The sequence below is a fragment of the Zootoca vivipara genome, chromosome 10 (genome assembly GCF_963506605.1).
Source record: "Zootoca vivipara chromosome 10, rZooViv1.1, whole genome shotgun sequence".
NCBI classification, from domain to species: Eukaryota; Metazoa; Chordata; class Lepidosauria; order Squamata; family Lacertidae; genus Zootoca; species Zootoca vivipara.
The window spans coordinates 8,049,720-8,070,905 of NC_083285.1; the positions used below are offsets into that span (position 1 = coordinate 8,049,720).

Here is a 21,186-nt window from a genome sequence, read left to right on the forward strand (position 1 = left end):
CGAACCAGAGCAGCACATGGAAACGCCGTTTACCTTCCCACTTGAAGTGGTGCCTATTTATCTACTTGCACTTTGATATGCTTTAGAACTGCTAGGTTGGCAGGAGCTGGGACAGAGCAACGGGAGCTCACCCCGTCGCAGGGATTCGAACCGCCGACCTTCTGATTGGCAAGCCCTAGGCTCTGTGGTTTAACCCACAGTGCCACCTGCGTCCCTGCTATCAATCTTATTCTTCCCTTAATGTGTCAGGTGGGTTTCCCACTTTCCTTAATGTGGCACATCTGCATTAAATTATATATTGTATTGTCATTCCTCAAGATCAACAGATTTTCAGAAAATTTTATCTTCCCAGTTGCACATGCTGTGTTCAAGTACTGCAATTTAACTTAAATGCTAATGCCACATGTGCAGCTTAGAGCTGTATATTATTTAGAGTCAAAGGTGAGCATTGAGATAGCCAAGTTTGCTAACAATACTAAATCATGCAGGGTGGTTAAAACAAAGAGAGATTGTGAAGGGTTCCAAAAGGATATCTCCAAACTGGGTTTATGGACAGTAAAATGGCAAATGCAATTCAATGTGATGGGACACTGGGTCAAAAAAATAACAATTGTAATTTCAGACAAACACTCATGAGGTCTGAACTAGTGAAACCTTAGAGTTGTAGTGGATAGCTCCATGAAGGTGTTGAGCCATGTGTGGCAGCTGTGAAGAACACAAGTGTCATGGTAGGAATCATTACGAAAGGAACTGAAAATAAAAACATCAGTATCATAAAGCCATCATACAAATCTATGGTGTAAACACATTTTGAATACTGTGCACGGTTTTCATCGCCCCACCTCAAAAAGGGTATTGTAGAGCTGGAAAAAGTTTGGGAAAAGGAAACCAAAATGATCAAGAGAATGGAGCAACTCCCTTACAAGGAAAGGTTACAACATCTGGGGCTTTTTAGTTTAGAGAAAAGATGAGTAAAGGGAGAGTTGTATGAAATGATGCATGGTGTGGAGAAAATGGATTGAGAAAAGTTTTCCTCCCTCACATTAACACTTAAACTCAGGGCTATCCAGGGAAACTGAGTGTTGGAAGAATCAGATTTCACTCCCAAAAATAGTAGTGTTTGATTTTTTTTAAGGATTAGGAAGGATTAGGAAAATTCGTGGAGGATAAGTCTATCAGTGGCTACCAGCCGCAATGGGCAGAGCTAGTGTGCATCTGAATAGCATTTGCTGGAAACAGCAGGAGGGGACAGGAGCTAACCTGCTACAGTTTGGCAGGTCTATCAATTGATGGATTTTCTTTTCGATTTCTGGAGAAGTATACATTTATGTGACCTTACAAAACATTTTTGGCTGGATCCAAAAGTGTCCTCCTGCCAATGAAAGGGCTTGAGCCCAGAAGAGGCCCCTGTGAACAGAAGGGGGGATTTTTGCCAAACCCCCCTCATCACCAAGTATAATTTCACTTTCTGCTATGGTTATCCACCTACCTGAGGCAGATTGTTTAAGAGTACGGGCAGAAGGTAGAATCGAGATGCTGCAGCACCCCATTTAATAGGCAGAACTCCACACATGTAACTCCAACTCTGTGTTTATCAAGGGACAAACATCATGAAAAACGTCAGGAAATATGAGCTGTGTAAACCTATGAACTAATACAGTAAGAAGCAGCTACCAATATGAAAGTGGGGTAAAAAAATGCAGAATTTTTTTAGGATCAACAGGAAAACATAATGCAGAAACCTCTCTCCCAGTGTTCACAACCTCAAAAGCTGTTTAAAGAGAGAAGTGAAATGTTTTCACTTCCCCTACTTCCTGAAAGCTCTGTGACAAAACAGATGTTGAAATATTCAGAAAGTAACTTTTTTTCCTCCTTGAAAATGGTTACTATTTACTACAACATTAGTCATCAGACCCAAGGGACAAGGTAGGCTGTCTGGGCAGATTTAGCTTAGTTCTACAACAGAAACATCCAAGAGTCCTGTGGCATCTTAAAGACTACCGGTAACTCATTCCTTAAGGCAAAAGCTTTCACGAAAAATTCATCAGTTACAGAAGTTTCTGTTCTCTAAAAAGGGACAGATATTTTTCTGAAAGTTTTAATCATCTTATAGCACTGCTGTTGTGTGTACATTTTAAAGATTTCCTTCAGCATATCCAGGTCATACCGTACGTTTGATACTAATATACAAATATACACAATAGACAAAATAAGCTTTAATATCACATTTCCGTGATTTTTTACTCAGCTCATAGGAAAGAGAGATGGACTTATTACCACCCTAAAAACTCGTTAAAAGCTAGAGACACTTAGGTAAAACTAAGAATGTAATGAGAAAAAGCCCATCTTCTCCAAACCTTTCACCACAGCCCCTTCTGTGCTATAGAAGTTGTTGCCTAAATGAGCTCTACTCAACCTCACACAATTGTAATCAATTTCCTCTGCAAGGAACTTTATAACACTACCACTACTACTACTACTACTAACTTATTTTAATGTATTTTTAATCTTTGTTGGAAGCCGCCCAGAGTGGCTGGGGAAACTCAGTCAGATAGATGGGGTACAAATAATAAATTACCTGTATTATTATTATTATTATTATTATTATTATTATTATTATTATTCCCTGCCCATTTCTTTGAAGCTTATGCACAGATCCTAGAAGCAGTACAATGGCTTGTTGGAAGGAAAATGATGTAAACTGGAAGGGAAATAATCTGAACAGTGGTGCCATCTAGGCAGGACCCCTTTTGTTATGATGTCACAGTCTTGTGTAGCAGTAGTTTTGGGTGACTGATTATAACAGAGGAGAGAGAGAGCCAAACAATTTCAGATTTTATTAAGTGGGTCCTGAATCAGGTAAATTTAGGCTCCCTCGGGCCTGAAGAGCACCACAGTCACCTTTGACTGGAATTAACCATGCAGGGGTCCTTTACCTTCTTTACCTTTTTAGTCTGGCTGGTGTGGTTAAGAGCAGAATCTGATTGGCTGAAGGTCCAGTCAGGTGGGAGTTATATGTCACAGGGAAGTCAACTGTCAGTTAAGGAAAAGACGTTGAGAAGGTGGAAGAGAAAGGAGTTGATGAGGAAGGAGTGACCAATTCCCTTTTGGGATTATAGGGACAGAACTGCCCAAACTGTATAGAAATTTATTTATGTATGCTACTACAACGACAAGAATATTACTTGCCCAGATATGGAAAGATGAAGTCCCAGCAAAGGAAGAATGGATACAAAAACTTATGGAATATGCAAAAATGGCGAAACTTACCAGAAGAATAATAAATCAAGATAACCTGCTTTTTATAAAGGAATGGAAATGGTTTCTTGAATATTTACAAATAAATTGTAAACAGATAAGAACATTGGCAGGATTATTGTAATAACCTGCAGTTTTATAAGAGTATATATTTAAAGTAGATGAACAAATGAGTAAATTAAGTTAATTTGGATATGCAGAAAATATAAAAATAAATTTAAGGAACTGCAGAAAGAGGGAGAAGGAAGTCAAGTTTTGAAATGTTAAAATCATTATAAAATTATTGAAATGTATAAAATTGAAAATCATAAATAATAAAAAAGGAAGGAGTGAGCAAAGGACCAGAGAGAAAAGCTGAGGAGAATGGCTAAGGCCTGGATATTAATACTTCAGTGTGTTGTTAATACCCTGTTTCTCATATTTTAAGACATACCCATAAAATAAGCCATAGCAGGATTTTTAAGCATTCAAGGAATATAAGCCATACCCCGAAAATAAGACATAGTGATAGGCACAGCAGCAATACCGGCCATGGCAGGAGGAGGAGGAGGAAAAATATAAGACATCCCCTGAAAATAAGCCATAGTGTGTTTTTTTGCAGAAAAAATAAATATAAGACATGTCTTATAATATGAGAAACACGGTACTTGTCTGGTAAAGACTGAAAAGGACCTGGTGATTGAGTTGGGCTGAGAAGCTCTCCTGAGATTGCACAAGTGGCCTAACCTGTCCAAGAAGCCAGTACAAGCAGAGGAGGAAATTTGGGAGGCAGACTGTGTCCAGCAGCTGGACTGGGTTGCTGGAGTAATTGGCTAGGGTGGAAGTTTAGGGAATTTGGCCTGAGGTACAAGCCACTAAAAGGCTGGTGTCAGCAACGTGGTCTCGAGGCTACAGCAACTCTTGTCAAGCACCTTTAAGACCTTAATGTAAATAATGCTGCTTCCTTATGTACATAGTTTCCACTCAATAAAACAAATAATCTTAGTTAAGTGTCCTTTGTCTAGTTCTGGCATCCACTTCACACCTAAGCTTAATACACTAGCTACCAGGAGATTTTGTAAGCATTCTGAGAGAACTGTTGGCAGTGGAAAATTAAAAAGCACAGGTGTCTAAACCTGTGTTTTTCACATAGTGAGGCTGAAAGAATCAGGTATACCTGACATCAGATATTATATTCTGGTCCACAGCAGCAACATGCAGAATTAAACACCAGCTTATTATATTTACAACTGTTCTTCTCTTCTGAGCACCATTCATACATTTGTTTATTAAGTCAAAGGAGAAGCAGCAAGTCTACTTCTTTTGTGACAATTTATTATTCACTTGTTTTTAGTGTAAGTTAGCAATATTCTTGCAGGGAACTCTGTCAAAACACAATACTTTAAAACAATACAAATTCACCAGGTAATAAACAGCTTTTAAACATAACAACAGTAAACGTTTACACTAAAGTCACCGCGCCACAAAACAATACCAAACACAACAATTCATTTATACATTAGAAAAGCTAAAGTGGTACACCATTCTCGGAATTTCTTTCCCTATTTTGTTTCTTTCCAAACCTAGAGAACAACCTCACAAATTCAAATGGGAAATTATTATTAGGTCAAAAAATTAAAAAGATCCCACACATAAGTAACTGTTAATCTGAGCTGTTTCCATGTCATATTCTGTTCTAAACAACCCTTGCCCCAAAACTGTGATAAAAGTAAGCACTGCTTGGTTTTGCCCAGAAACTGAAATAGTTAGCAAAGGTTTAGAGGAGAATATCACATTTCTCCAGTAACAACAGTAATTTCTATTTCCATTTTGTGGAAACACTGAATTGTACACATTATACTATTTTTAAAACATTAATGTACTTACTGGTGAACACCAAGCACTTCCCAATCCTTCCCAACACCTTGAGGAGCTGCTAAGTTATGAAGCGTGTCTGGGCAAACTTCGATAAGTTTGCAAAGAAGCGACCATCCCACCTTAAAGGAAAAAACACAACTAGTTTTCAAAGCACACATCAAGCTCTTTTTTGCACAATCACAAGACTTTACAACTACAAAGTTCTTAGGATGGACTGTTACAATGGCAGATTTAGTCCAACTTTCAAAACATGTTATTACACTATTCAGATTGAGATACTAGTTTACAACTTTTTAACTTGTATATTGGTTTGAGGGGATTTTTAATTGATTTTTTTGCTTCAAAAATATTGTAACACACACACACACACACACCATAGCTGCCAAGTTTTCACTTTTCTCGCGAGGAAGCCTATTCAGCATAAGGGAAAATCCCTGTAAAAAAGGGATAACTTGGCAGCTATCACACACACACACACACAATTGCTATTTAAATACACATATACATAAACACTTCCTCCTATGGCACAATTTGGGTATTTTCATTATGCATTTGATTCCAACTGCCAGTCAAAAAAATGTTGACAGCTACTGCTATTGTCACAAGACACCTTTGGACTAGCCTCTTTCACATGCCTAGGGATTTCCCAACATTACTCAAGCTTCCATAAAAGAGACTTCAGGTTGGTAATTCACTGATAATGTATGCGTAATACATAGTGAGATAGGCAGTCTATTAATGTGTTATCAACGCACTGCATGTCCAGACGATGTGGAAGCAATGCCCACATCACTCCAGTTCAAAGAATATCCATTTAAATGGCAAACTACATGGAATATACTTTCAACTGTGAACAATACACACTTAAAAGGTCAGAGCTCTGCAGAATAAACATTGAAGTGGTAATTTGAAAGGATTCCAGACATTTCTGTCTTTAGGGCATCCTGCCAATTTATGCATGCCATGTGACTAATTCGCAACACAAGTACATACGGTATTTGCATTTTAACTGAATTACTTATTTAGTCAAATTCAGAATCTGAGGTCTGAAATATAAACTTTGTTGTTGTTGTTTAGTCCTGTCCGACTCTTCGTGATCCCATGGACCAGAGCATGCCAGGCACTCCTGTCTTCCACTGCCTCCTGTAGTTTGGTCAAACTCATGATGGTAGCTTTGAGAACACTGTCCAACCATCTCGTCCTCTGTCATCCCCTTCTCCTTGTGCCCTCAATCTTTCCCAACATCAGGGTCTTTTCCAGGGAGTCTTCTCTTGAAGTATAGCATATATTTAACACAAAAAACAGTGACAATTTGTTGTTCACAAAGGACAGCTGGACATATAAAGGGCCCCATAACCATTAGTATATAGTTATTGTTCTGTTTGTTTGGTTTTTGTTGTTGTTTAGTCGTTTAGTCGTGTCCGACCCTTCGTGATCCCATGGGCGAGAGCACACCACACACTCCTGTCTTCCACTGCCTCCCAATTTGCTCAGACTCATGTTCGTAGCTTCGAGAACACTGTCCAACCATCTCATCCTCTGTCGTCCCCTTCTCCTTGTTTGATCTTCTTGTAGTCCATGGCACTCTCTCGAGTCTCCTCCAGCACCATAATTCAAAGGCATCAATTCTTCGGTGATCAGCCTTCTTTATGATCCAGCTCTCACGTCCATACATCACTACTGGGAAAACCATAGCTTTAACTATACGGACCTTTATTGGCAAGGTGATGTCTCTGCTTTTTAAGATGCTGTCTAGGCTTGTCTTTGCTTTCCTCCCAAGAAGCAGGTGTCTTTTAATTTCATGACTGCTGTCACCATCTGCAGTGATCATGGAATCCAAGAAAGTAAAATCTCTCACTGCCTCCATTTCTTCCCCGTCTATTTACCAGGAGGTGATGGGACCAGTGGCCATGATGTTAGTTTTTTTGATGTTGAGTTTCAGACCACATTTTGCCTTGTCGTATCGAAGGGGCTTGAATAACTCAGAGAAGCTAGGAGCTATGCCGTGCAGGGCCGCCCAAGACGGACAGGTCATAGTGGAGAGTTCTGACTAAACATGATCCACCTGGAGCAGGAACCGGCAAGCCACTCCAGTATCCCTGCCAAGAAAACTCTATGGACGAAGACAATAGGCATAAACTTCTAGTTTACCCTAAAGGCATTAAGATTGTAAAGGCAAATCACCTAAGCACATTACTTCTCCTTCTGTCAATTTCAAGAGATAAAACACACTGTCGTGAGGATCTGAAATTGGTTTTCACTTCCTAGAATAATAGAATTGTAGAATCGGAAAGGATCCCAAGGGTCATCTAGTCCAACAAATTAATAGGATGCAACATACAAGTTAACAAGGCAGAAATATGATGAGGTTGTTATTTCTCTCCTGCTCCAATCCTTTGCAGTGACATCAGCATCAGGTGCTTTGCTACCCAGCAACAGTCCAAACTTTGAACATGGAACTACTAGCAAGTAGGGGGAAAGTCATTGAGTCTCTTAGGAGTGTTGCTTCAAGGGCTTTGGGAGAGTGGCATGAAAGTGAAAAGACAACAAGAGAAATGCCTTGCGCTTGTGCATAAGGGCCCTCAGGGCAGCCCTGTTCCTCAAGTGACAACACAACTAAAAGCCACTTCAAATAATCAGCAGAATCAAAAGGGAGGAAATTATCATGGAATCTACCATTTCAGGCTGCTGGTAGGTGGTGTTCATGTTGAATGCTTCCCTACAAAAATTAATTCCTGCACATAAAAACTAGCATTTCTGACCCTCGCCTGTCTCCCTCACATACTATTCTACTCCCCCCCCCCAATGAGTTCAGTGATCAAATATTTCCTCATCCACATTCCTTCAAACTCCTCCCCTCACACTTTGAAGGAAAAGCTTTAACCACTTGATTTGGTAGATTTTATAAAACTATAGCAAATCGCTTATTTCCAGAAATGCATAATGTAGGATGCACATTTGGCTTTATGGCACAAACCATTGCTTGTATTGCAGCCATGAAGCCAATAATAAACTAGCCCAGATGAAAAAAACGCTACAGCAGTGCAAAGAGTCCATAATCACCAGCTTTGTCCAAAGCATCCATCTCTTTGACTATGCACAAGGATCAAACCCCGAACAGAACGGGGGGGGGGGGAGATCTCTTCTTATTTAATTTGAGTGTACGATAATGGAGAGGTTTTCACAGGTACCCCCCACCCTGCCCCACAAAAAGCAGAACTAGACTTGATAGGACATAGAGGCTGCCAGCTGCCTTCTTGTTCATTTCTGCCTGAAAAACACTCATGTTATTATGATAACTAAACAGACCCACATAATTTCCTTTTTGAAATGTATTTTTTCGCATTCCAACAGTTTCCTTTATTTAAAATTACTGCTTGAGGTGTGATATTCTCTGCTCATTATACAATATGTCGTGCACTTAAAGCAGAAACCATTTATATCATCCGTATGGAACAGATATGCAAATTTCTTGACATTTAGTCTCTAACTACTTTGTATTCATGTTTTCTAAGAACGTTGTTTGAAAATACTTATAGATCAGGGGTGTCAAACTCAAATTCATCGGGGGCCGCATCAGCAGTTTGGTCACCCTCAAAGGGCCGGTTGTATCTGTAGGACTATGTGTCCACTCTTTATTATCATAAATTATTGTCACTGCATTCAATTATTACTGTTTTTGTAATAATGTAAGTAATAACTAGCTCTGAAAGCAGAAACATAGTCAGAATAATGGCAAGTAGATATTCAAATGTACAATTATTGTACAATTTATTGAAAAATGATTTTTGGCAACTGCACTGGGTGGTGGAGGCTCGCTAGGGTTTCATGCAGGACCTTTGCAGAGCTACTAGTACCTGGAGATGCTGGGGTCCTTCTGCATGCAGGACAGATGTTCTGCCAGTGAGCCACCACCCTTCACCAAAGGGATTGGCTGAGGTTGACTCACTGGAGCTGCTCTCCTGGTTCCAGGGTTTAAGGGCCAGAAGTATAAAGCAGCATCCTATGTTTCTGAGGAGAGGGAGAGGGAGGGGAGGGGAGGGAGGGAGGGAGGGATGGAGGGAGGAAGAAAAGAGGGAGTGGGAGGGAGAGAGGAAGGAAGGAAAGAGGGGAGAGAAAGAAGAGTAGGAAATAAGGAAGGGAATAAAGAAGGAAAGAAAAAGAAAGAGGGAGAGAAGACGGAAAGGGAGAAATAAGGAAGGAAGTAGAGGGAAAGAAAGAATAAGAATGAGGGAGAGGAAGAAAGATGGGAAGGACAGAAGGAAGAAAGGAAGAAAGGAAGGAAGGAAGGAAGGAAAGAGGGAGCAGGAGGGAGAGAGGAAGGAAAGAGGTGAGAGAAAGAAGAGTAGGAAAGAAGGAATAAAGAAGGAAAGAAAAAGAAAGAGGGAGAGAAGACAGAGATAAAGAAGGAAGGAAGGAGAGGGAAAGAAAGAATAAGAACGAGAGAGAGGAAGAAAGAAAGGGAAGGGGGGTCGCCGCCTTGATTCAGCGCCAGAAAAGAGAGCGAAGGGACCCAGGGGCAAAAAGCATTTCCAGTGGAGCGTGAGGCAGCGGGTGTCCGTTTTAGGAGAAGTGCGTAAAGCCTCAGTTGCACGTTCGTGAGGCTGAGCCGCGGCAGGATGAGGAGGAGGTGAGGCAAGAGGAGGAGAAGGAGGAGGAGGAGGCTTGCCGGGTCGGTGCCCGGCAGCGCCGTGCGGAGAGTCCCAAGCCTCTGGGACGCAGCAGTGCTCTGTAGCACTTTGAATCCTCCTCCTCCTCCACGCGGCGCTGCTGGGTGCTTTGTCTGTGCTTCAGCAGCAGCAGCAGCCGTTTCCAGGCGCTGAGCCGTGGCAGGAGGAGGATTCAAAGTGCTACAGAGCACTGCTGCGTCGCAGAGGCTCGGGACTCTCCGTGCGGCGCTGCTCCGGCCGCCTTTCTACCCCCCCCCCGGCGCCAGCTGTTTGTCGGCGCTTTGTCGGCGCCGCGCTTCAGCAGCAAGGTCCCGCTGCTGGGTCCCGCTGGCTGGGGCGCTTGGCGGGCCACATGACGAGGTCTGGCGGGCCGGATTTGGCCCCCGGGCCTTGTGTTTGACACCCGTGTTATAGATACATATCTCAATTAAAATTATACATGTAAATCAAGCAAAGTTGAATAACTCCCTTAAAAAATACTTTTCACATTGTTGTTTGAAAGTGGGCTAGCCTGTTATAACATCCAGGGCAAATCTTAAGACATATTAAAGATGGGTTCATTTCCTTTCAACTTGCACTGTTTTAAAACTTAACCAAAATGAGACAGCAGTTGTGATATGAGAACACCACGCTGAAGTCTATACCTGCAGCACATATTTTACAGTTAACATTTTTTTCGACATGAAAATAAACTAATGGCAATAATTTCATGGGTTACACCATTGCCCGTCATCAAATTCGTAAAATTTATTATTTTTATTTATTAAATTTCTATATTGCCCTTCATTCAAGGATCAAAGGGTGGTTTACAAAAGGTACAAATGCCCCAGGGGAAGAGCTTCAATACAAGGTCAATTGGATTTACGGAACTGGAATGATGGCTGAACTTGAACATTCAAGTCACTTATTTTTGCAGTACAGTACTCCCATTTTCAAGGGGTAGATGTAATAGCCTCATGCACTAGCAGCGGAAACATCAAGTCTTAGGGCACCTTAAGGATGAATGCATAGCATATGTCATGAGCCTAATAGTTTGTCTTCAGGTTACAGGTAGGTAGCCGTGTTGGTCTGGGTCGTAATAAAATTAAAAAATTCCTTCAGTAGCACCTTAAAGACCAACTAAGTTTTTATTTTGGTATGAGCTTTCGTGTGCATGCACATGCATGCACACGAAAGCTCATACCAAAATAAAAACTTAGTTGGTCTTTAAGGTGCTACTGAAGGAATTTTTTTAGTTTGTCTTCAGAATGTCACGTTTTTTCTTGCTTCCCCATTTTCAAGTACGGTAACTCACACAAATACGCCTTTCAGAGAGATATGAACTGAACCCGAATTTGCTTCAGAAATGGGTACAAATTGAGTTGAGACATCCCCAATCACCACAAAGAGCATCTTCGGACCTAGGATTTCCGTTTGGGCATCCCCTTCTATATCCCTACATCATATAAAACTTTTCAGTAGACATCACCCTGCAATAAAGTTGGGATGGAGAAAACAAAGTCGAATCGTTCCTCATCTGCTGGGATAGCTCAGTGAGTAAATCATGAGTCTCTTAATCTCAGGGTTCTGGGTTCGAGCAAAAGATTCCTGCATCGCAGGGGGTTGAACTAGACGACCCTTGTGGTTCCGACTCTACAATTCTCTATGCGCTGGGCTAAAAAGTGGGGAGCAGGGGTGGGATAAGTAAAAAAAGAGAGAGGAGACGATAGCTCAGTGGGTTAGTTAGAGCATGTCACTCTCATGGGTCCGATTCCTATTTGGGCCACCTGCTTCTTCCTGCCTTGCAGGGGGTTGGACTATATGACTCTGGGGGTCCCGTCCAAGTGCTCAATTCTACGACTCAACGAAGAGTTCTTTATTTTTATTTTACATTTTAGAATATTCTTTTAAACAACATTAAATCAATGGCTTCCCTTCTTCTCTTTCTCATTTTACATATCACAAATCCCTGCATATATTACATAAGTGAAATCATTCAGTATTGCACCCATCAAAACTGATCTACACCGTTGAATTTATCTCAGTGCTGCCAGGTTTTTTTTAAAATCAACACATTTTTCACCTATGCAAGCATATTCCGTTCTTCCCGTTCTGTTATTTATTTACCTGCTGCACGCTCGCCACCCTCATGTAAGAGGCCAGCACCAACAACAGAGGCACGTGGACGTTTTTGCCGACGAGCAAGGGAGGACCTGATCGAAACCAAAAAGGGAGGGAGGGAGAAAGGAAATAAAAAGGAAAAGCGAAATAGGAAAATGCGGGGGGGGGAGAGAGAAAAAGTTTTTGCCACGTTACTCAACAGCTCGGAAAGAGGCTTAAAACGTCAAGCAAGAATAAAACCCCGAAACGCGAAGGCTCTCCGGAGTTTACCGCTCGGCGACGAGGCGAAGGCGAGGAGATCCCTCAGGATCTGGACGAGGGTCTCGATCTGCTTCCCTTCCTGGACATTCTTCAGGCGGACGATGAGCTTCTTGAGAGCCGCTTCCCTCTCCTCCTCCTCTTCGCCGCCGCCGCCGCCGCCGCCCCGGCAGCTCCTGCTGCTTCCCCCCCTCCGGCCGCCGCTGCTCATGTCTCCCTCGGCGGCCACGAGCTTTCCCTCACAGAGAGCAGCTCAGAGGGATTTCCCCCTCACAGACCCCGCAGACCCACTGCAGGCTCCCTCCTGCCCGCTCGGCCGCGACGAGGGAATCAGGAGGAGGAGGAGGGGTGGCGGCGAAGGGAGCCAGCAGTGCGCACCACATGCCCGTAGATGGCGCTTTCGTTGCGGCCTGTTTGCCCCGCCGGGCTCGAGGCGGGGAGGAAAAAGAGGCGGGAAATCAGTTCGGCCGGCCTGCCTGGCGGCTTCGCTTTCCAGATCCTCGTCAAGGGCGGCGGAAGCGGGAGGAGCCGCAGGCGCCCCGCCTAAAACGAAACCGAGGGAACGGGGAAAGGGATTTGCGCAAAAAGCGGCTCTCCTCCTGAGGGCAGGATACCGGGGGGGGGGGGAGGAATGGCGACCTCTTGGCGTTCTCGAGGAGCCGAGGGTTGCGTGTTCGTGGTTGTGTGTGAAGGCGGGAGGAAAAGGGCTGTTTCGAGGCGCCCTCCCGCCTCAGAGTTGTCAAAGCGAGGGGGGAAATATCCCATCATAGCGGGTACCCCTGCCTTCATTGTTCTTTGTATATTATTACTGTTATTACTAATTTCCTTTCCTCCCAAAGGCTGTTGCTTTTGCGCCAAATTGTCTTTTTAATATACATATTATATATATATATTTAATACACACACACACACTTTTCAGATTTATACATTTCATTCATTTTACAATCCTAACATTTCAAAGCTTGACTTCCTTCCCCCTCTTTCTGCAGTCCCTTAAATTTATTTTTAATACCTTCTGCATATCCAAATTCATTTAATTTGCTCGTTTAGTTATCTGCCTTACATATATACTCTTATGAAACGGCAGGTTGTTACAATAATCCTGCCAGTGTTCTTATCTGTTTGCAATTTATATGTACATACAGTATTCAATAAACCATTTCCATTCTTTTATAAAAAGTTTGTTATCTTGATTTCTTATTTATCCAGTAGGTTTTGCCATTTCTTTATATTCCATAAGTTTTTGTATCCACTCTTCCTTTGCTGGGACTTCTTTCCATTCTGCGCCAAATTGTCAGCAACTGCCTATCTTATCTGAGGAGAAGGCGGCCATTGGGATGCCCAGCTTAAAATGATTTCAGGCTGTTGCCAAAACTTGACGGGAATGAAGCTGGGGAAAGTGGGGTATTTTGCTCGATAGTACAAAAAGGAGGGCATGGCCAGTTCAACACTACTACTACTACTACTACTAATAATAATAATAATAATAATAATAATAATTTATTATTTATTCCTCGCCCATCTGACTGGGCTTTCCCCAGCCACTCTGGGTGGCATACAGCACCTAAAAAATCGTAAAACATTAGACATAAAAAACTTCCCTAAACATTGTTGCCTTCAGATGTCTTCTAAAAGTCAGATAGTTGGTTATTTCCTTGACATCTGATGGGAGGGCGTTCTACAGGGCGGGTGCCAACACCGAGAAGGCCCTCTGCCTGGTTCCCTGTAACCTCACTTCTCGCAGTGAGGGAACCGCCAGAAGGCCCTACCATATCTTCCAACATTTTCCCGGTGAAAATAGGGATTTCCATAATAATTATTTTACTATTTATACCCCATGCATCTAACTGACTTAGCCCAGCCACTTTGGGCGGCTTCCAACGTATAAAAATAAAAAAAACATTTTTTAAAAAAAACCCCGTATACAAGGCTGCCTTCAGATGGCTGCAGCGGTCAGATAACCCCATACCGTCCAACATTTCTCCTGTGAAAATAGGGATGTCTTAAGGAAAAGTGGGACATTCCAGGATCAAATCAGAAACTGGGATGGCTTCTGTAAATCCAGGGCTGTCCCTGAAAAATAGGGACACTTGGAGGGTCTGACATACATCTTTCCTGAGTGTTAGGTGGATAAATATCTATTTTGCACTTTGATATCAGATTACATATCATTCCATGAGAGAGTTGCTTGCATTACTCTTTTCCATTTTCTGATGTCATTATGCAAGAACTATCCCAGAAAAGGGACTGAGTTCAGTCTTCAGTGGACAGTGTCTACCCATCTCAGGATTTCTTTTTTATCCTTGCTCTAAGGTCGGCATATCATCAGTAGAATAAATACTTCACATTAAACACCCAGCAGTAGCAGTTACCAGGAGTTTCCTGGTAAATATATCAGAGGGCTCATGACACAGTAAAATGTGACTCATAGCAATCCCTGTAAACCCATAGCTTGTTCAGCTATTCCCCACCCATGTATATACAGAATGAGGAAACAGAATTACATCAGCTCCTCTTCCCTACCATCTGCAAATTTTAGTATAAAATTTGTACAAACAACTGTTTTAAGAGTAGCCAGGTGTCCTGCTGTACAGAGGACAATCCTCTTTTTAAAGATGTTCTCGGTTTAAAGGCCTTTCCAGTCCCAGCTTAAGACCAAAAAGAGAGCAGAGATATTGAAGTTGCCAATCAATACCCAGACAACAGATAGAAATGCAAGACATGTACATGACTATTTAAATTATAGCATTTACTGTATTTCTAAATGTGCATACATGTATGTATGCTAGCAAATGCACATTTTTGGCAAATCTGTGTTCCCCTTGTTTTTTTTTAAGCCATTGTTGATAACAAATGGGAGGGAATGTGGTCCTGCTCCTCTCCCCCCAAAAACTATCCTCTGCCTTCCTTCAGGTGATGGTCTTAACAACAACAACAACAACAACAACAACAACAACTTATTATTTCCACCCCGCCCATCTGACTGGGTTTCCCCAGCCACTCTGGGTGGCTTCCAGCAGAATGTTAAAATACAATGATTCATCAAATATTAAAAGCTTCCCTATTTGTTCTTTGGAAATGCCCCCTGCCTGCCTCTGGCATGCGACCATTCAAATGTGTGTGCTATCCTGCACTCTAATAACAACATATTCTGAAGTGAATATCACATTCACATGTACAGAGGCCATGTATTTTCCTGCTACTACCCTAGTCTTCTATCCTGCCAGTCACACTTAATTTTACTTTATTTAATTATATGTAATTATGAGAAGCCAAGTTATGCTGGACAAAGGGTGCATTCAGGAAAGAAGACAAGGAACACATTATGTAGATGTTGCTGAGCTTCTCTGCTTATCCAGAATCGTAGGGTAATATTTAAATGCAGTATACCTTTCTCCTGTGCCTTTTAACAGTTACAATGTATTTCAGTGCATAATTCTAGTCTCCTATTCCCAGGGGTTGGTGAACCTACTAATTATACATGGGGCGACTTTTGAAAAGCCTTTGGAAATCTCAGCAGGTTCAGAACGTGCTATCCAGTCTACTGACAAAGCCTTGTTCATGTTCAAAGTTATGATTTCGTATCTTTAAGCTGAAATCATTTATGCATACTTGCCTGGTAGTAAACTCCATTGAACAAAGTGGAACTTACAAGTAAACATTTATTTTGTACTAGCTGACCCGGCCACACGTTGCTGTGGTTCTTTCCTGTGATCCCCCCCCACCCTGTCCCAATCCATGACGTATCCTGCCCTCTTCCCTCCACCCCGGCTCATCCCTGTGTTTCGGTAGGATACCCTTCCCTCTGTTGTCCCTGGGGAGTGTTGGCCCCTCCCCCTGTATCTCCATACCTTGGCCCCCACCCTTCGAAAACGAACTGTCAGCTTATAGGTTCTATTTCCCAGCATGCAATTCTGTCTGAGCCTTTTGTTGTCCCTGGGGAGTGTTGGCCCCTACCCCTGGTATCTTCCTACATAGGCTCCCACCCTTGGAGAAGGAAATGTCAGTTTCTGGGTTCCATTTCCCAGTATTTACTTTTGTCTGAGCCCTCTGTTGTCCCTTCCCCCTGTAGCTCCATACATTGGCCCAGGCGCACGCATCGTGAACATTTCTATATATTTAGATTAAGGATCAGGGGTGATGATGCGCCCCGGGACGCAGAGAACTACTTTAAAAATCCCGACTGGGGGGAGGGGGTGTCAAATAGCATGTGACACAACGCCCACTAAATTATAAAGTGAAAACCCCTCGCTGTGCCCCCAAGTGCGTGTTAGGAGAAATGATGAACAACTGCCTAATGCTACCAGGCGTTTATTAATACACCCGCCGGGAGAGGCTTTGGGCTTGGGCTTTGGGGGTGGAATGGCTGTTTTGGTGGTTGTTGGACAGTTGCTCCCCCCCACCCTACGTCAGCCCATGACCTATTTGGGCTCCTCCTCCCCCCACCTCCCACCCAGGGCTCCATTCCGGATAGTATTTAAAGGGCTGTAGATCTGAGGCCTAGTATGTAAAATGGAGCCAAGGCCTAGTCTTTAGGCTGTAAAGTAGAGGCGAGGCCTTGGCTTGGGCTAGTATTTAAATGTGACCCGAGGCCTCTGCCCTGTATCTCCATTCCTTGGCCCTGGCCTGACTCTGTGGTTTGTCTGGTAATAGCCCCCCTTCAGATCCCCCTGAGCCTCAGAACTGCTAGGTTGGCAGGAGCTGGAACCAAGCAACGGGAGCTCACCCCGTCACAGGGATTCGAACCGCCGACCTTCTGATCAGCAAGCCCTAGGCTCAGTGGTTTAGCCCACAGCGCCACCTGGGTCCCCCCAGGGCGGGTTACAACAATTTAAATTTCAGAATTAAAAACAGTTGAAACATTACAACCACAGGATTAGGGTGGCCCCTGGAAACACACATCTCAGGTGTCAAAAGGCAGGATATAGTATGCATGTGATTGCAAAAGCTGGGAGTAATGTAACACTTTGGTCACAAAGTGATCTACATTTAGCAGCATAAAATATGAGCTAGGAGGAAATCACCTGCCAAAAATACATATACAGGTATGGTCATTTACAAACATCCACTATTTTTCCTGCTTTGGTTTCCTGAAAAGAGCAAAGTACATGATGTATGTAAAGTTCTGGATTATTTCTTTACAATGCAGTTTTAGCCCAAGTCATGAATCTGCTCTTTAAAGACATCTGATTCCGAGAAATCTGGACTTAAAAGCTTGGGATTCCTTTTCAACTGAAAATATGGCTAATGACTGGTTAAATGCGCAAACATTGTTGCAAAAGCGGCGTCCTCTAATTTCTGAAAAGTGGGACACTTTGCTTCTGTCATCATCACATATTTTATAAGGCTTCCTCCACAAAGAAACTCTTGTCTTCGTTTCACAATTTGCTTCACAATTAGAGGCCATAAACTGTGGCTAAATTTGTGACATATTTTTAATTGTTGAAGAAGTTAGTTGTCCAAGCACTGGAAGAGAAACATGACTATACAACGCTTAAGTCCATGATTCATATAAAGATGCTAGTTTAAGTACTTCTTGCAGAATGTTTGGGCAGAAGTATTGCAAGGTTTTATTTTGCGGGCAAAATAAATTGTACTGTACAATGTGCTGCAATTAGGTCACTTCAGCAAGCAAGCACAAATATGTTTGCCCTCAAAAATTAAACCAGGATATATCAGACTGTAGTTTGAACTAAGTGCTTTTATACTATATATATATTGTGTGTGTGAGAGAGAGAGAGAGAGAGAGAGAATACCATGTGTTTTAGCTGCAAAAGAATTAATTTTGAAAAGGTAATTAAATATATTGTCTTTTTAATTTTAATAAAAGCTACTGCTAACACATTTGCCCTCTCTTCATTGTGTCTATGAATATGTCTTACTTTAGAGTGACATCTAGTGTTTTATCTGTGCAATATTTTTAATGTGGAATCTATACGTCATGATGCTTGTCTGTTAATATTGGAACAGAATATGTTGAGTTTATATAAGAAAATCCAGTTTATGTTCTATTCTCTGAAACTCCCTCCCACAAGAGATCTGACTGGCGCCTTTTTTATTTTGCCTGAAGCACTATGAAAAGTCCACCCTAATTATTTGGCTTTGGGGGTGTTTAGTATAAAGTAGGACATCCCTATACTCTAATAGTATTTAGAACCTACCAGCACAATATACCTGTATTGTCCCCCCCCCTCAACTTTATCTTCATTGAAGTTTACCCTATTTGAAGGCTTAATATTATTCTAAGTGAATAACTTTAGATCAATTCCTTACATAGAAACAGAAGAAGAAAGTCTATTTTGCTATGCATTGAATACTCTGGAATTACTAGAAGATTAGAAGTAATAAACATTAGAAGTCGTGAATAATGACTTCATTAGATAAGTTCACCCCAGCTTGGGAAATCAATTGCAATAAGAAAAGCACATAATCCAATGCTCATAAGGAAACAAGCAGTGTTGTCTTTTTGAAGCAATGCAAGAGAAATCTCAGACTGAGCACCATGCAGTGCTCCATGGAATTTTTCTGCATCCAGAATTGTGCCCTGCTCAGCTCACCCTCCACCATCAACCTCCCTATTTTGAGGTTCTGGGTATGTGTGCAGCTCCTCTGTGGTAAACTACAAATTATTTACTGTTGTTATTTATTACATTTGTATACCGCCCTTCATCTGCATATCTCTTCCCCTCACACAGCTATAGAGTGGTGTAATCCCTTTCATCAGGGTACTTGGGGCATTGTAGTTTTGGGAGGGGACAAGGGGCCTCGTAGTAGCAACTCTCAGCACTCTTAACAAACTACAGTTCCTAGGATCCTTTGGGGGAAGCTATATCTATTTCAAGCAGCAAGTTTAAATGTGTAGTGCAGTTAGGGCCTAAATCAGACTACCCCTAAATAACATTGAATAATCCATCCGCTATCTGAAATGATAGATAACACTATTAAAGATTGCAGCCTTGTGAGTTATTCGTTTACTATGACTGTGAGCTTACAATAACATCTTACAGTACATGCAATATTGTGATCTAGTGCCTGACTAGTTCACTATCTTTGTATAGCTGCAGACCAACAGAAGTATGCAGATATGATTTGACTTTTGTAATCCCTTCTTTGTGCCCATATCCCATTCGCTCCTTCACATGCACAACCCACACATTCACACTGGGGGTGGAACAAATGGCAATTTTCCCATATTGAGACTGTCTCCGAGGAAGTTATCCTTCCCAAAGGAAACAGTTTTGTAAGCTGAAACAAGTGCCTCGATAACAAGAGTCAATAGAATTATCACAATTTGTGGGGCACAAGCTAGTCAGTTTACTAAGACTGCATTTTTTATTTGTTTATTTATTTATTGCAAAGAAATAAACCTAGTGATGCTAGTAGTGCTATAGTGCAATCTTAGCAAACTAAGCGTAATCCTTGTTCTGCACATTACAGCAATTGGATTATTTTATTACAGTATTGAGGTTGCTTAGAAGTTTCAGCACCACAGAGAGCTCCAGGTGAGCAACTTGTTTCAAGAAAGGTTGAGCGCAGACTTAGCCTCTTTTCCTCATAAAACATCTCCCTGTTTCCACCCTTTTGTAACTACAGTGCCTGAAGCTGGGGACTTCTCTATTCCTGAACCTCCTGCCTGTGCCTGTGAGGGTTCAGGCTCTGGCTCTACAGATCCAGGAGGTTCCTCTAGGGCAGGGGTCAGCAAACGTTTTCAGCAGGGAGGCTGGTCCACTGTCCCTTAGACCTTGTGGGGGGCGGACTATATTTTGGAGGAGAAAAAATGAATGAATTCCTATGCCCCACAAACAACCCAGAGATGCATTTTAAACAAAAAGGACACATTCTACTCATGTAAAAACAAGCTGATTCCTGGACTGTCCGCGGGCTGCATTGAGAAGGCGATTGAGCTGGATCCAGGCCCCAGGCCTTAGTTTGCCTACCCATGTTCTAGGGCAGGCATCCCCAAACTGCGGCCCTCCAGATGTTTTGGCCTACAACTCCCATGATCCCTACCTAAGAGGACCAGTGGTCAGGGATGATGGGAATTGTAGTCCAAAACATATGGAGGGCCAAAGTTTGGGGATGCCTGTTCTAGGGCCTTGTATTCCTCAGTTGTTTCCTCATCTCCAGCAGCAGGCCTAAAAGGTAAAGGTAAAGGGACCCCTGACCATTAGGTCCAGTCGTGACCGACTCTGGGGTTGCGCGCTCATCTCGCATTATTGGCCGAGGGAGCCGGCGTATAATTTGCAGGTCATGTGGCCAGCATGACAAAGCCACTTCTGGCGAACCAGAGCAGCACACGGAAACACCGTATACCTTCCCGCTGTAGCAGTTCCTATTTATCTACTTGCATTTTGATGTGCTTTCGAACTGCTAGATTGGCAGGAGCTGGGACCGAGCAACGGGAGCTCACCCCGCCACAGGGATTCGAACCGCTGACCTTCCGATCAGCAAGCCCTAGGCTCAGTGGTTTAACCCACAGAGCCATCTGGGTCCCACCCAGCAGCAGGCCTAGAGCTCTGTAACTCTCCTTAGCTGAGCCCCTGAATCAGAATTTTAACTGCTGCTAGACACTGGGGCCATGACACCCATCGAAGTACATTTAATAGCTGGTATTTGTACTTCAGGGGGGAAAAGGTTTGGCACACAACCTCCCAAACCCCCAATTTAGAAATGTCTTGGAGAATGACACCACTGAAATTCTGATTCAGCAGATAGTCACAAATCCAATTTCAGTGCTACACATTTATGAAAGCCTGAGTGAGGGGGTGCTGCGCTCTCTAGCCCCATTTTGGAGCAGCGTAGGAATTATGATTCAGCAGAATCTTATTCAGTGGGATCCCCCATGGCACTGTATTTCCTACAAGCATCTGGTTGGCCACTGGGAGAACAGCTGGGCTGTTTGGGCCACTGGCCTGACTCAGGAGTTCTTCTTATATTCAGAGCTGTTGATACAAACAAGCTAAGAAGGTTTCAGAGACTGAAACATTTTTCTCCACTTTTTATCGTTTCTCTTCTGTGCTATACAGTGGTACCGTGGTTTGCA

The 21,186-nt window shown here is 42.6% G+C and overlaps 1 protein-coding gene across 1 annotated transcript in view; it reads right to left on the reverse strand.

Moving 5' to 3' along the window:
* Positions 1-12,505, reverse strand: part of LRRK2 (leucine rich repeat kinase 2) — a 75,459-nt gene extending 62,954 nt beyond the window's left edge. The window contains exons 1-3 of the mRNA XM_035126473.2: positions 12,156-12,505; positions 11,892-11,977; positions 5,125-5,234 (exon numbers count right to left, since the gene is read on the reverse strand). Of these exons, the coding sequence (XP_034982364.2) occupies positions 5,125-5,234; positions 11,892-11,977; positions 12,156-12,354 (395 nt within the window). The 5' untranslated portion in view covers positions 12,355-12,505. The remainder of the gene's footprint in view (positions 1-5,124; positions 5,235-11,891; positions 11,978-12,155) is intronic.
* Between the last annotated feature and the right edge of the window lie 8,681 nt (positions 12,506-21,186).